We start from the raw sequence: 13974 nt of genomic DNA on the forward strand, positions 1-13974 counted from the left end.
TAGTGTTCTAATCGTTATGTAACCTATTCGGATACAAAAATGCTATCCTCGTTACATTTTCACTCGTTTGACGCTGTTATTGTCATTTTTTTTAAAGTCGTAAAATCCTACATTTTCGTGCATATTTCTGTTCTTAAATACACTTTACAGCTAGTTTTAACGTTGTTTGTAGGTACAATTATCTTTATTGATGTTCAATCCATCTTATTTTAACATTCCAACATTCTCTGTACTTAGAAATCATTCATAAAGCATCAAAAACATTGTGAATGAGAGAAACTCGTCCTCAGTGGGAGTGGCTTGTTGCTTAGACGGCGGCCATCTTCTCGTAAGTCACGCCCCTTAGCAACGAATCCTCTCTCGCAAGCGCGAGCAGCGAGCAATAGGCTCCCGTCGATATTCCGCAAGTAGTATGTTTTAGAAAACAGAAAACTACCAAACTGAGTATTGTATCTACATGAATACTGAAGACATTCATGCACTGAATACAATAACTTATTATTATACAAATAACCCATATGCCAATTGATCATTCGATAATAATAATAAATCAATACTTCTTCTCTCATTTTAAAAAAACGTGAATTTAGAAAATGAATTTTGACAAAAATAATGTGTTTACATACAACTTAACAATGATTATAGAGATGATGCATTATGATTGTATTCTATTTCCGACTATTTCTCGTCTATTATCTATGATTTTCTACTTTTCTATTCAAACTATTTACTTCTTTTAACGACTTTTTCATACTTTTTCGTACTTTTTAACGACTTCTTATTGTAGATTTGTAAGCTTACTTGAACTAGTTTATAACACTAGCATCTACTTTATCTATGATTTGTCTATTTATCTAGCTTTACTAATAGACAATTTTCTATTTTTCTTCTTTTCGTTTTTGTTTTCTGTAGCTTGAAGCTACTGATTTCACTAATATTCTGCTGTTATTTAACTTAGCTATTATCTATTTACACGCTTGTATCTATTCTTATCTATGATGATCTATTATCTATGCTTATTTTCTATTGCTTCTTTTTCTACCAAAACAAAGAGTTTTGCTGTATTAGTACTACGTAACCATTTTTATTCAACAATTTAATCGTTTCACCAACTCAAATATACCAATCCTAGTTTTATCTAGGATGACTTAACCAAAGGCTTTTCAACTCACAACTACCTCATGCTGTAGGTAAGTATCTCTACATATTACCAACTGTTTTAAATGTTAATCCGATATTCCTTTTCAGATTTTAATTGCAACTTAGATTTTTTTTCAAAATAAACTCCATTCTTCTTCATATCCAAAAATGTAAAACTTTTTTTTTTCATAACCCAAGGCACATACGATATTGATTTACATACTACGCTTACTTTATTATTACTTTTTGATGATTATTATTATTATGATTATGATTATTATTATTATTATTATTATTATTATTATTCCTGATTTTGAATTTTATACTTCCGTATTGCTCTATAAAGCTTACAATACAGTACTAATAACAATATTGTTGTCAAAATTAATGATATTATTACTCCAAAAATTACATACATGATATAATCTGTTTTTAGATGTAGTTCTGGGATCGACGTGTCGACTTTCAATTTTAACAATTTTTCAGTTAAACTATTTAGCTCTTGCGTATGCAAGGTGAAATTTATTTGTCTCTCAGTCCAATTACCGATCAATTTAATATGTTTATTCTGAATCTGAATTATCCGTTTGGTTGGAATGACCAGCTCTCCAATTATTATGTTATCAAATTTATCATAGTTTATGAAATTTGATTTAGCTTTAGTTTGATCAAGTTTTGTTGAAGTAACTTCTTGATGTACACCCACTTTTGTCATGTACGCTTCTTCAATAGAAGAATACATCACACCAGCGTGTGTATATCTAAATATCACATTCCCCAAAAATTTCTCAGAATTCTGCTGGCATCCTTCTAGAGAATTATTTAAAACGATATTATTCAAACATTTCGATTCACGATCCATAGTTATGCCTTCACAAAAATATAGAAAACTTTTAAATTCGCATTTACTTTTATCCAATGAATGAAATTTACCTTCAGCCAAATAGACTGCTTCCGGTAATTCATAAAATATTCTTGTATTATTTATTAAGTAGCCCATTGATGTTACGTCATACATTATTGAGATACTAGTATCATATATTATCGGAGTCTTTATTATTAGATCAACATTATTTTCTTCGTAATGGTATTTTACTAAATATATGCTAGACATTTGGTAAAACATCCCAATGTCTGACCTATAAATAGTATTTTTCAATACGTCATGAAGACTAACTAACCTTTTAACATCAGCATTAGATAATATATGATATGTTAACTGATTATTTAAAATGCTATTTAATATTTTATTCACTCTCTCCTGTACAAGATGAGCAAACAAGTTTGCCATAATCTTGCGTTGGGATTGATGTAAATAACAGTATAGCTCCTGAATTTTATTTTTAAAATCTTGCAATACATGTTGCACTTTTACGACAATTCCATGGACTACTGCAATTTCATTATTAAATGATTCTTTTAGATTTTTAATTTCATTAGTTAATACATTCTCATGTTTACTTAACTTATCAATAGACTGAGACAACTGTTTATTATGTACTAAATTATACGTCGATAAACCAATGGACGACAATCCCAGTAACCATGAAAATATAAATCTTTTATTTCTGTGATTATTATTACACCTAGTTTTACCATTTTCATAAACAAAATGGCAGGGTAATAAATTTACTATGTTCTGTCTAAACTCTTTCTCTTTTACTGAATAGTCATTTAAAATCTCGTATGCATCAGTACATTTGTCGTGTACTGGCACCGATTCTTAGAAATTTAAATGCATTTTGACGGTCGTAAATACCATGTTCGTAGCATGAACAGCATAAGCATTCTGTGTCAATGCTAGTCCAATATCTGATAATGTTATTTGTTGATGTTCTTCTTCAGCTACCCCAATACTAATCAATAGTACTAGACAAACAACAATCTTGAACATGATGATAACTGTAAACAATTAAAACTTAGAATTACTATTCTGAATTTAACTTAGTTATTTTAATTATTTCGATATATCTTATTTATTTAATACTTATGTTTTATTTATTTAGTTTACTTTTGTATGTGTACCTTGGATTATTTAACAATTTAAATATATTTACTAGATATCTCTAATTTTAAAAAAAATTCTCTAATTTCCTATTCACTTTACGCTCTGTACACAATATATTTTTACCAGTTAAGGGATTTTCAGATGGAAATCAACATTTACTTTGATTTCGGGACACGGACTTTTGTTGATAAACAGCGGTCCACCTCGCTGTTTCACTGATAAAAACATGTTGTATACAGATACCTAACAAAAAAAACTTGTATACTAAAACTTATTCATATTTTGTAGTTGCAAAAACTTTTTTTTCCTCGTGATGTAGTCCTTTGAGTTTAAAAATCTCTTGGTTTTCCACGCGTTGTTTTTTTTTCTTTTTAGACATCACTGTCCAAATCCGACTCTTCTTCTTGTCTATCCGAATCTTCCTCATTTGCACTTACAAATGGCTTTAAACGTCTTATGTCAACGGAATCCGTTTTCTCTTGTCCTTTCTTAGTCTCATATTTCACATTATATGAGTTATTATTCAACTTTTGCACTATTACTCCTCGAGTGTTATATCGCTTTCCAAAACAAGCTGGAATGCCTGCTCTTGGCATTTCACGAATCCAAACTTTTTGTCCTACGTCGAAGTTCGGTTGAGAGAACTTCTTCTCAATCTGCTTCTTTTGGGATTTAAACCGCTTCTGCAAATTCTGGTACGCGACCTTCCTTGCTTCCTTTACATTCCTTATTCGCTCTTCGTTTTCTACATACTCACAAGGTATGTCCAGATCCTGTTCCAAGAACGTTCTGGGTTCACGCCCTGTAAGCAAATAATAAGACGAGTGTTTTGTTCCGTCATGAATCTGTGTATTCATGGTAAACACTATTGAAGGTAAGATCTCGTCCCAGTTTGTAAACACACGGTCTATATAGTGCTTCATAATCTGTTGAATTGACCCTATAGCTCTTTCCGATGTTCCGATGTTGTAGTGGGCATCTGTATTGGCAAAGTTCAACCGCATACCAAACCGTTCAGCCATCTCTTCCATCACTCGGCTTCGGTGTGTACTGTGCCGGTCCATCGCAAGAATTTCAGGAATCCCATGTTTTGTAATTAATTCTTCAAAAATTGCTTCTGCTATAATTTCTGAAGTTATAGCAGGAACTGCTCTTGCAATTACGTATCGAGTGGCACTGTCAACGAATACAATAACATATTTATTCCTGTGATTTTTCGATCTTTTAAACGGCCCAATCTCATCCATAGTTACATGCTGGAATGGCATATAACTCGGGTATGTTTGTGGATGCAGTGGTGTCCTACCAGCTTTACGTTTCTGAATTTGGCAACTGATGCACTGGCTGACCTTCTCTTGGAAAAATCTTTTCATATTTGGGAAATAGATGGATTTCAATGCTCGATTATAGCACTTCGTGTAGGAATAATGTCCTCCTCCGTATATCGAACAATGCAAGTTCTTAAAAACTTGTTCCCTTAAAGAAAAAGGAATGCATAATAGAAATTTCTTTCCATTAGCCATCTTCTGAGTTCTGAAAAGTTTTCCGTCCTTAATTTCATACCAGCGTGCCTGCTTTTCCGCTTTTTCATCTGCTTCTTCCGGATGTTCTATTGCCTTCATTATTGACCCGAAGAAAGAATCTTTCCTCTGCAACTCCGCTACGTCCACATCCTCGTCGAACGTGATGTTGACTTCGAGGTCTTCTGTCTTTACTGGTAACGCATCTAAATCGATGTCTTCATCGGTTGGTTGGATGTTCGTGTTTCTTGATAATACATCGCTAGGATTTTTCTCTCCTGGACAATGCACTGGCGTGTACTGATATTGTGCCATCTCTAAACTGTACCTTAACAGTTTCGGTGATAATTTTGGCGTTGTTTGAAGGTATTTTATACATCTGCAATCAGTGTATAACTCGAATTCTTTATTGTACAAATAGTAGTTGAATGCTTTAAAGGCACTCACCACGGCCAAAATTTCTAGCTCCACTATATGTCTTCTTGTTTCGTTTGGTCTTAACACTCTGCTATAATATGCTATAGGTGTCCACTCTCCATTCAATTGTTTTTGCATAAGTACAGCCCCTATTGATTTTGTAGATGCATCCGTATATACCCTTGTTTCCAGATTTTCACGGAAAGGCGCTAATAAAGGTGCATTCATCAACGCTTCCTTTAATTTCTCAAAACTAAGTTGGTGTTCTTCCGTCCACACAAATTTATGGTTTTTCCTTAATAACTGTTGGAAATTAGATGACATTTCTGCGTAGTTTTTACAAAACTTCCGCACATAATTAGTCAACCCAAGGAATGACTTAAGCTCTTTCGCGCTTGTAGGTGGCTTACAAGCCTTTATTGCCTGAATCACTTTAGGACTTATTTCGTAACCAGCTTCGCTCACGATGTGACCTAATGCCATTACTTTTTCTTCCATGAAGTGACATTTTTCTACTGATAACTTTAAGCCATATTTCCTTAGTCTTTGAAAAACTGAGTGTAATACAGATACCATCTTCTCCTGATTGTTTACATATAGGAATACGTCATCCATGTAATATGACACCGCCTCCGAATGAACGTTAGCTAATGTCATTGCCATGATTTTCGTATATATAGCGGGCGATTGAATGTAACCCATTGGGAGTTTAGAGTATTGATACGCCCCTACGCCAGGAATATTGAATGCTGTATACTTCCTAGATTCCTTAGAAATTGATACCGTATGATAAGCACTCTTAATGTCCAACACACTAAAGAATTTGTGACCACCCATACATGTTAAGATCTGATGTATAGGCGGCAACGCCACGGAATGGAACTTTACGTGCCGATTCAGCAATCTACAATCCAAACAGGCTCTAATAGATCCATTTGGCTTCTTCACAAATAGCATAGGTGAGTTATACGAGCTATTACTTTCCTCGATGATGTTTTGTTCGAGTAAGATGTTTATCTGTTCTTTAACTTTATCTTTCATAGCTATAGGTATTGGATACTGTTGACGTCGAAACGGAACTTCCGTTTCCAACTCTATCTTATGTTCTACTCCCTTGACTCTTCCTAATTCGTTTTCTCGCCACGCAAAAACATCTGCGTAATCGTAACATAACTTCTCTAATTTCTTTTTAATTTCTGGTTTAGTCTTATCGCCAAATTTTAAACGTGATTTATCGTAGTTTTTTCTCGCATCTAAAACCTCTTCAATTTCCTCCTCTGTTAATCCTTCCTGTCTTAATTCCAATTCACTCATGCATGCTTCTGCATCTCCAATTTTTAAATTTCTCGTCAACATGATCGTCTTATTTGACGGATTGATTACTTCTAAACACCTATTTTCTTTCGACAATATCACTCTAGGTACAAATATGTTATATTGAGACTCTAACAATTTATCTGGCTCTAACAAAAATTCGTTGTTTGCCCAAGAGTTAACTAGGTTAACTTCAACAGTTGTCCTAGTTCTTGGTAACAACTTTACTCTATGTCCAAGAACCCATTTAGGCTTTAAACTTGTTTTTATACTAATTGCTATATTATCAGATACTGTTCTGGTTTCTTGATCATTTCTACAAATTTTGATCGGTTTCCCGAACCTTTGAACTATAATTTTACCAGTACCATAATCTATTCTACAATTCTGCGTTTGCAAAAAATCATTCCCAATCAACATTTGATATGGGAAATCTTTTATTATCCGAAATTCTTGGTGAAAAGTTTGATTTGAAATTTTGACCTTGATTACAGCTAATTTATTAATTACAAGAGTGTTTTGCGTGATGCCTTTGATCTTAGTTTGTCGTGGGATTATTTTTGCACTCGGTGGCACTAATTTCTCATTAATAATCGAAATTTGCGACCCACTATCGAGTAACGCTTTAATCTGTCTATCATCGATTTCTAATGGTAAATATACCATATTATTATCTAAATTAACTGAGGCAATTATCTCTCTTGTTCGTACATTTCGATTGCCTGTAAATGCGCCTCGCCCATTTACAGATGTGTTCCGTTTAAATTACTCGGACCTGGTGTTTGATAGTAAGTAGTACCATTTACTTGTGCTGGTACCACTTGCACAAATCTCTGCTGATTCGGATTTTCGAAATTATAAGATTGGTGACAACACGAATTCTGACAATTTCCTTGCCAGTTTCCTTGTTGACCACGTCCTCTATTATTTCTCCAATAATTACCTCTATTACCACGCTTATTGTAATAACCATTATTACCTCTATTGTTGTTTTGACTCCGGTTACTATTACTATACCAATTCTTATTCTTATTTCCACGGTAATTATTTCGGTTATTACCTCTATTCTGCCTGTTATTTCTATAATACTGATTTTTCCCTTGTTTTCTACCGTCATTCTCGTGTTTTTCTTCATTTTGTGTTTTCGCCGATAATGCAAGTTGTAATTTGTCTATCTTCTTCTCTAACTCTGCGATTTGTGTAATACTCTGAGGCTCTTGTTTGATCTTACTCTCTTCTTTATGTTTTCTTACAACTACGTGATCTGAATCAGATCCACTCTCGTCATCTTCTACTTGCTCCCTAATTTTCTTAACAAGATCTTTAATTGTAACTTTACCGGATTCTTTTTTCACACGTTTTGCTATTTTACACTTATTCTTTTCTATCTTTTGCAAATCCTCAACGAATTTGTCTAGGCTAGAATATTCTCGCGTTCCTACTTTTTCCATATAGTATGGATGTAATCCTCCAACTATAATACTTATTTTCTTAATATCAGTCATATTCGAATCTAATCGTTCACAGAGAACGAGCATGTCATATACGTAATTGATGACAGCCTCGTCTTCATGCTGTAACCGTTCCTTAATTTTATCTTCGATATCTATTGTTACATTAGATTTCGTAAACTCTTCTACTATTTCTGATTGCAATTCTTTATACTGTATTTCTGCCGTGTTTTTCCGTTTCAGGAACAATTTAATCCATTGCCTCCCTACTCCTTTGAAAATATTAGGCAGTAATTCCTTTCTTTTGCTTTCGGCGATACCTGCCATTTGACAAGCATCGTCGAATTCATCGAAAAACGACACGATGTCATTATCGTTCTTGAGATCGAATTTAGGCAGTTTGTTAATATCTGCATAAAACGTAATGTTAGACGCCATCGTAAAATTCTTATCTTCACTATTTATTAATTTCGGATCTAAATTTATAATTGAAGGAAAGTCTTCCGATACGGATTTAGTCACCGGACTACTTGGGACGTTAAAAACTGGTTCCTTACTCAAAACAATTTTAGGACTCGCGACCTTGTCCTGACTACAAGAAGTATTTCGTCTTTCCGGTGTCCTCACACCAAATAAATTATTCACATTAATATTTATTCCCTTACTCGCTTTCTGTGCTCTAGTTAACACAGTGTTTTCATTCATTTATCTATACTTAATTAAACTTTTAATTACGAAGTGAGGGTGGGTGGTGAGGGTTAACGTATTACTTATTCTACTTGAGTCAATTGCCTTAGTCATTCGAGATCCGAACCAAATCTCGTATTCAAGTGGTGAACGATCATAATACAAAATCTTAACATACTAAATAACTTAAACTATAAACCGGACTTAACCATAACCTATTAAAATGTATTCTTAAAACTAAAATTATTTCGTTTCGGGATTCGAATCATAGCTATTTTCACCATAACACTGGTGAGAGCTACTGTTAGCACTGTTCGGGGATCGAACCAAAATATCTCCACCATAAAACTACCCTAGGATCGCTACAAAAACTAGCATCTCTACCATAAGTAAAAACTACCCTAGGATCATTACAAAACCAGCATCTCGACCATAACAACCTTCCACCGTCGTGCCTATTTAGCATGGGGATGAAATGTTAAATGACGGTCGAAGATCGCTGCTACTCACCATCTAGAATGAGTAGGTACAGGATGACGGGAAGAAACCACATTGAATTAACTTTGAATTAAACTTTGTATTTTCATTAAAAGCTTGTGTACTATTGTTGTTGATCGTCGACTGAGTATAAACGCAAGATCACATATCTTCAAGCAGCTAAGAAGTTAACCACGAATAACTCGAACATAGCTGAGATACACGTACCTTTATACAACTGGTGTCTGGAACTGATGTCGATGCTCGTAGAATAGAATCACAGCTAAGTAACTACTGTGATATAAGTCGCAGTGGATCTCTATGTGAATACTCGATGTATGATGGTCCACCTCTGATCCTGTAGACTGATCATGGAGACTGATCTCTAAGACTGCTCCAAGACTGACCCCAATCTCTAAAAACCATGAGGTTTTATACTAAGATTCCAGACATCCTGGAATTCATTGTCGTTGACTTTCTGTATATCTCAGCTATTGGTAAAACGTTGGTTTCACCCGAATTACATCGTGATCAAATTCTCAGACTCACAAATTTCTGCAAACTCAACGATTATACCACAGTCAAAGTGTGTCAATGTTACGATGTTACAATCTGATGACAATTCAAAAACATTACAAATACAAATTACAATAGCTTACGAACTGACGACCAAGCGTCTAGCCGTAGCGAAACATCACATACACAAAACATTGATGTCAACACATAAACACACACACACGTGTTTACGTTACATGATAACATTGAGTTTCTTAACATTCGATTAATTAAATATACTTCCTTTACCAAAAATAATATCTTTCTGAATAATATCAATGACATGTATCAACAATATATACAGTGGCGGATCCAAGGGGAGGGCTATAGGGGCTATAGCCCCCCCCCTTGACCCTCAGATATACACTGGATAAAATGGGCTTCAATTCTGCTTTACACTGGATAAAATGGAAAAATATGGTTTAGCTCCTCCCTTGATCATATCCTGGATCCGCCACTATATATATATATATATATATATATATATAGATAGATAGATAGATAGATAGATAGATAATTCTGTATTAGATTCGTGTTACCGCATCAACCGATAGAAGCGTAGAAGTACACGCCGCGCGCAAAATTAAAGGTCAATCACTTGCTGTGTAGAATCCCTGAAAAGACCTAAGGCTCTCTGTCTATTACAGGGTTTCAACTCTAGTTTAGTTTGACCTAAAGTAGTAAGTGCCAAAAACAAACCGTTTTTTTGTTCTTTAAAAATATCGAGCTCTTATAAATTGTTAAATTGTTAAAACGTCCACTTAAAGAACTTTACATATATATATATAATCTCAATTGGACATTGTCTATTGCTTGTAAAACTTAACGACAGGAAAATATTCTATTCTATTTTAAAGAAAATCTAAAGAATAGGCAATGTTTAGATTTAAAGAAAATCTAGCCAATAATATAGACAATATAAAACGAAAATAGGGAAAACAAATTTTGATGAAATTGAAGCGAAGACTTCCTAAAAGAAGAGATCGTTCTTCTTTATTATCTCTCTAATATTTTTTGAAAAATATACATTTTGTCTAACATCCAGTGCCTATTAATTATGTTTTCACTATTAGGTGTTCTGAATGTAAATATAAATTAATCCAAGTTTTTTTTTTTAATTACTTAGCAGATACTCCGAATCCTAATTTGGCGGCCATTTCGTATACGGGTGGATCACAGCTTCCTCAATACGTTGCACAAAACATATATCCGGGCACTTGGACACCGTCTGGCAATTTTCTTGCTGAGAATCCTGCAAATGGTCGTGGAACGCCAGTACCTCAACTGATACTACCTCGGTACTAATCTTTTTTACTTGGAACGATGCAAAGAGTATATGTATATCAAGACAATATATCTTTGTAAATTCCTATAATGTCATTTTGAAAGAAGATCTTTTTGTTTATCTAATGTGATAAAACTTATGATGTGATTGATGTGATATTAGTAAAGTGAGAAAAACGAAAAAATCAAAAACATGCATTTTTTTTTTTAATCGAATGTCTAAGTCAGTTTTAGTAAAGTATCGAACTAAGGAAAGATACACATTCCTTTTAGTCATACGAAAGTACAAAATTTGTGCCAAGAGCAAAGCATCAAAAGAAAGAATGAATGTTTGCTAGTATTTGTTTGTAGCATGTCAATTATTGTGAAACATTTTATATTAGAAAATATAAGTTCTCAGGTAGAATAATAGATAAAGTAAAAAATAACAGAAGATACCAATACATCTATTTTTTTTTCAAATAAAATAATTAAGAAATAGTACCATCTTTACAATATATGTGCATCACAATACTACTTTACATATTTATGCACTTTTGAAACTGAAAGTTTTCTTCGTTAAGTCCCAAATCACTGATATTAGGTGAAAAGACATGTTTTAAATTTCATCTTTTCAGTATTATTTTACCATATATAGTATTATTTTTTAATAAATATATTTTGGGATTAATCAGAAAGTAAGTACTTTCGTAAGTGCAAGTATTATCAACCCCAGTATTATTATTATTATGAATATATATGCTTTTATAATATTTGTCTCTAAGTAGATCATGGGAATTCACATTTATAAAAATTAAATACAGGATGTTCCAAAATGAATATCGGGGTTTTAAGGACTTTGTAGTGTTTATTACGTGTAACGTACAATTATAAATAATATATGAAATGAAAGAGCAACTCAAACAGTTTTTGCTACAAGTGTTTAATGTGAGCACCATTCGTCACACGGCTCACATCGAGTCGATAGGCGAGTTCTTCCCAAACCTTGATCAGTGTGTTTGGAGTAACTGTTTCAACAACTGCTTCAATCTTCTTTCTTAAATTCTTCAATCTCCTTAAAAGTTCTCCACACAGATGTCAGTGGAATTGCTAATTCACGACTAGACTTCGGAATTGATTTCTTTGGGCTACGCGTGAAACTCACTCATTCAACCCATTCTTCAGTCACTGTAGGTCGTTCCGTGTTTTCAAACTGATGATACCATCTACGGATGTTATTATCACTTACGGGATGCAATAATTGAACTTAATACGGAAAGCACATTGCACTGTAACTACAGATACAGTCTTTGCAAAATGTAAAATACAAAAAGCTTTCTGGTCACCAGCCGCCATATTTGCTACTAGCACTTTCTAACGGCAGGCAGAGGAAACAGTACATGCGCATGCGTGTCTAGATAACTGTTTGAGTTTCTCTTTCATTTGATGTATTACTGATAATTGTAAATTAATTGTAATAAGCACTAGAAAGCATTAAAACCTCGATATTCATTTTGAAACACCCTTTATTCTGCCGCTACATGCTAGCGGAAAAAAAAAACGCACGTAATGTCCTAATTCTTGTGTAGAAAAATGGAGTCATTAAGTTTTTCTCCGCTGGCGAGTAACGGTAAAATTCTAATTTTTACAAAAGTAATTTTCCTCATGAGCCGACACTGAAGGAAAGAGTCTTGGAGCGATCTGAGTAAAAAAAATTCTATATTTGTCCATTAATTTCTGTAAACTTTTGTTGTAGAAGCAGCAGCTTTGTTTGAATCACAAAATAGAGTGTGTAACTTCCATGACATTATTATTCAAAGTAACGATAGTTCCAATGGCAGTTATTTCTTTCTAAGATTGTCCAAATGATCACACCTGAAGAGTGAGAACAACAATGTAGCCTAAGTCGTTTGCACATTTTAGCCATGACAGAATATAAGATATACTATGACATATACGAAAACAAACAAGTCATTACCTTATAATTTTTCAATCAATGCTTACAGTTGTTTTCGAAAAAACGCTTTGCACATGTTTATTCTCTTGAACCATATTTTATAGTAATTTCCAATATGATATATGAACCTTCATATTATCCAATATATATCTTAATGTTAACTAAAGTTTAGTAATAGTATAACAAAGCCAAACTTTCTTTTAAACTTATTGTTGTCTTTTAAAGAAGCCATTTTAGTTCTGTTTTGTTTTAGTTTTAAGTTTATGTTCTAAACAAAAATAAATAAAACACTGAGGGAGTGTTTGTTTTAATTATCATTATTTGAAGTCTGATATAATTTCAATAAAACCATCAACACTAGAGCTAGTACATTCCTATTTTTACAATTTGTATATTTTTGATAGTATTAGCTTGTAAGCTAAGATATTTAAAAAAAATTAAATCACACAATTTTGAAAATTTTATAATTGGTATGTTAAAAGTATTTTATTACCAAATCCTGAAAATAATCATAATTTGCGATAAATAAAACTAAGGTCAAGTGTAGAAACAAATATTAAATGAGTAAAAATGAAGTTTATCGCAAAATAATTTACTTTTTAAGAAAAAGTAAAAACATCATCAATTACTTGTTCATATATTTAAAAATTTGTCGTCGTTGTAATTTTTTAAAATCATGAATCCGTCAATAAACTTAATAAATTGGTTGAATCAGTATTTTTTAACGATTTGAGATTGTTGATAAATTTTGTGTGATTTAAATAGTTCTTTTTTTAAAGAAGGAAAAAAAGGAAAAGAAGGAAAAATGCAATTTTACATTACATTTTGTAGACTATACATAGCTGGTTACATTCCATACTTGAATTCTATATAAACAGATAATTCAATCGTTTATTATGTACCATCAATAGAAATAGTTTTTTTTTTTTTTTATGTAACTTGAAGACTACAATTACGAAAGACTGAAAAGTAAGTCATTTAGCATTATTATTATTTTTTCCTTTTATGTTTTGTGTTTTTTTTTTATAGTTTATATTAAAGTTTAATAAAGCATTTTTACATATTAATTTTGTTAATTTCATTCGAACTGAACGTGAAGTGTATAACCACAAATGCTTTTTTAATGTAACTTGAAGACTACAGTTACGAAAGACTGAAAAGTAAGTCATTTAGCATTATTATTAT

The 13974-nt window shown here is 32.8% G+C and overlaps 1 protein-coding gene across 2 annotated transcripts in view; it reads left to right on the forward strand.

The window, feature by feature from the left end:
• The window catches only part of LOC145671810 (putative RNA-binding protein 46), a 99091-nt gene extending 85117 nt beyond the window's left edge, over positions 1-13974 (forward strand). For both annotated transcript variants that reach the window (XM_081741043.1, XM_081741042.1), the window contains exon 8: positions 10696-13974. In XM_081741043.1, coding sequence (XP_081597169.1) covers positions 10696-10874 — 179 coding nt within the window. In that variant the 3' untranslated portion in view covers positions 10875-13974. The remainder of the gene's footprint in view (positions 1-10695) is intronic.

The sequence above is a fragment of the Thermobia domestica genome, chromosome 15 (genome assembly GCF_964235325.1).
Source record: "Thermobia domestica chromosome 15, izTheDome1.hap1.1, whole genome shotgun sequence".
Lineage (NCBI taxonomy): Eukaryota > Metazoa > Arthropoda > Insecta > Zygentoma > Lepismatidae > Thermobia > Thermobia domestica.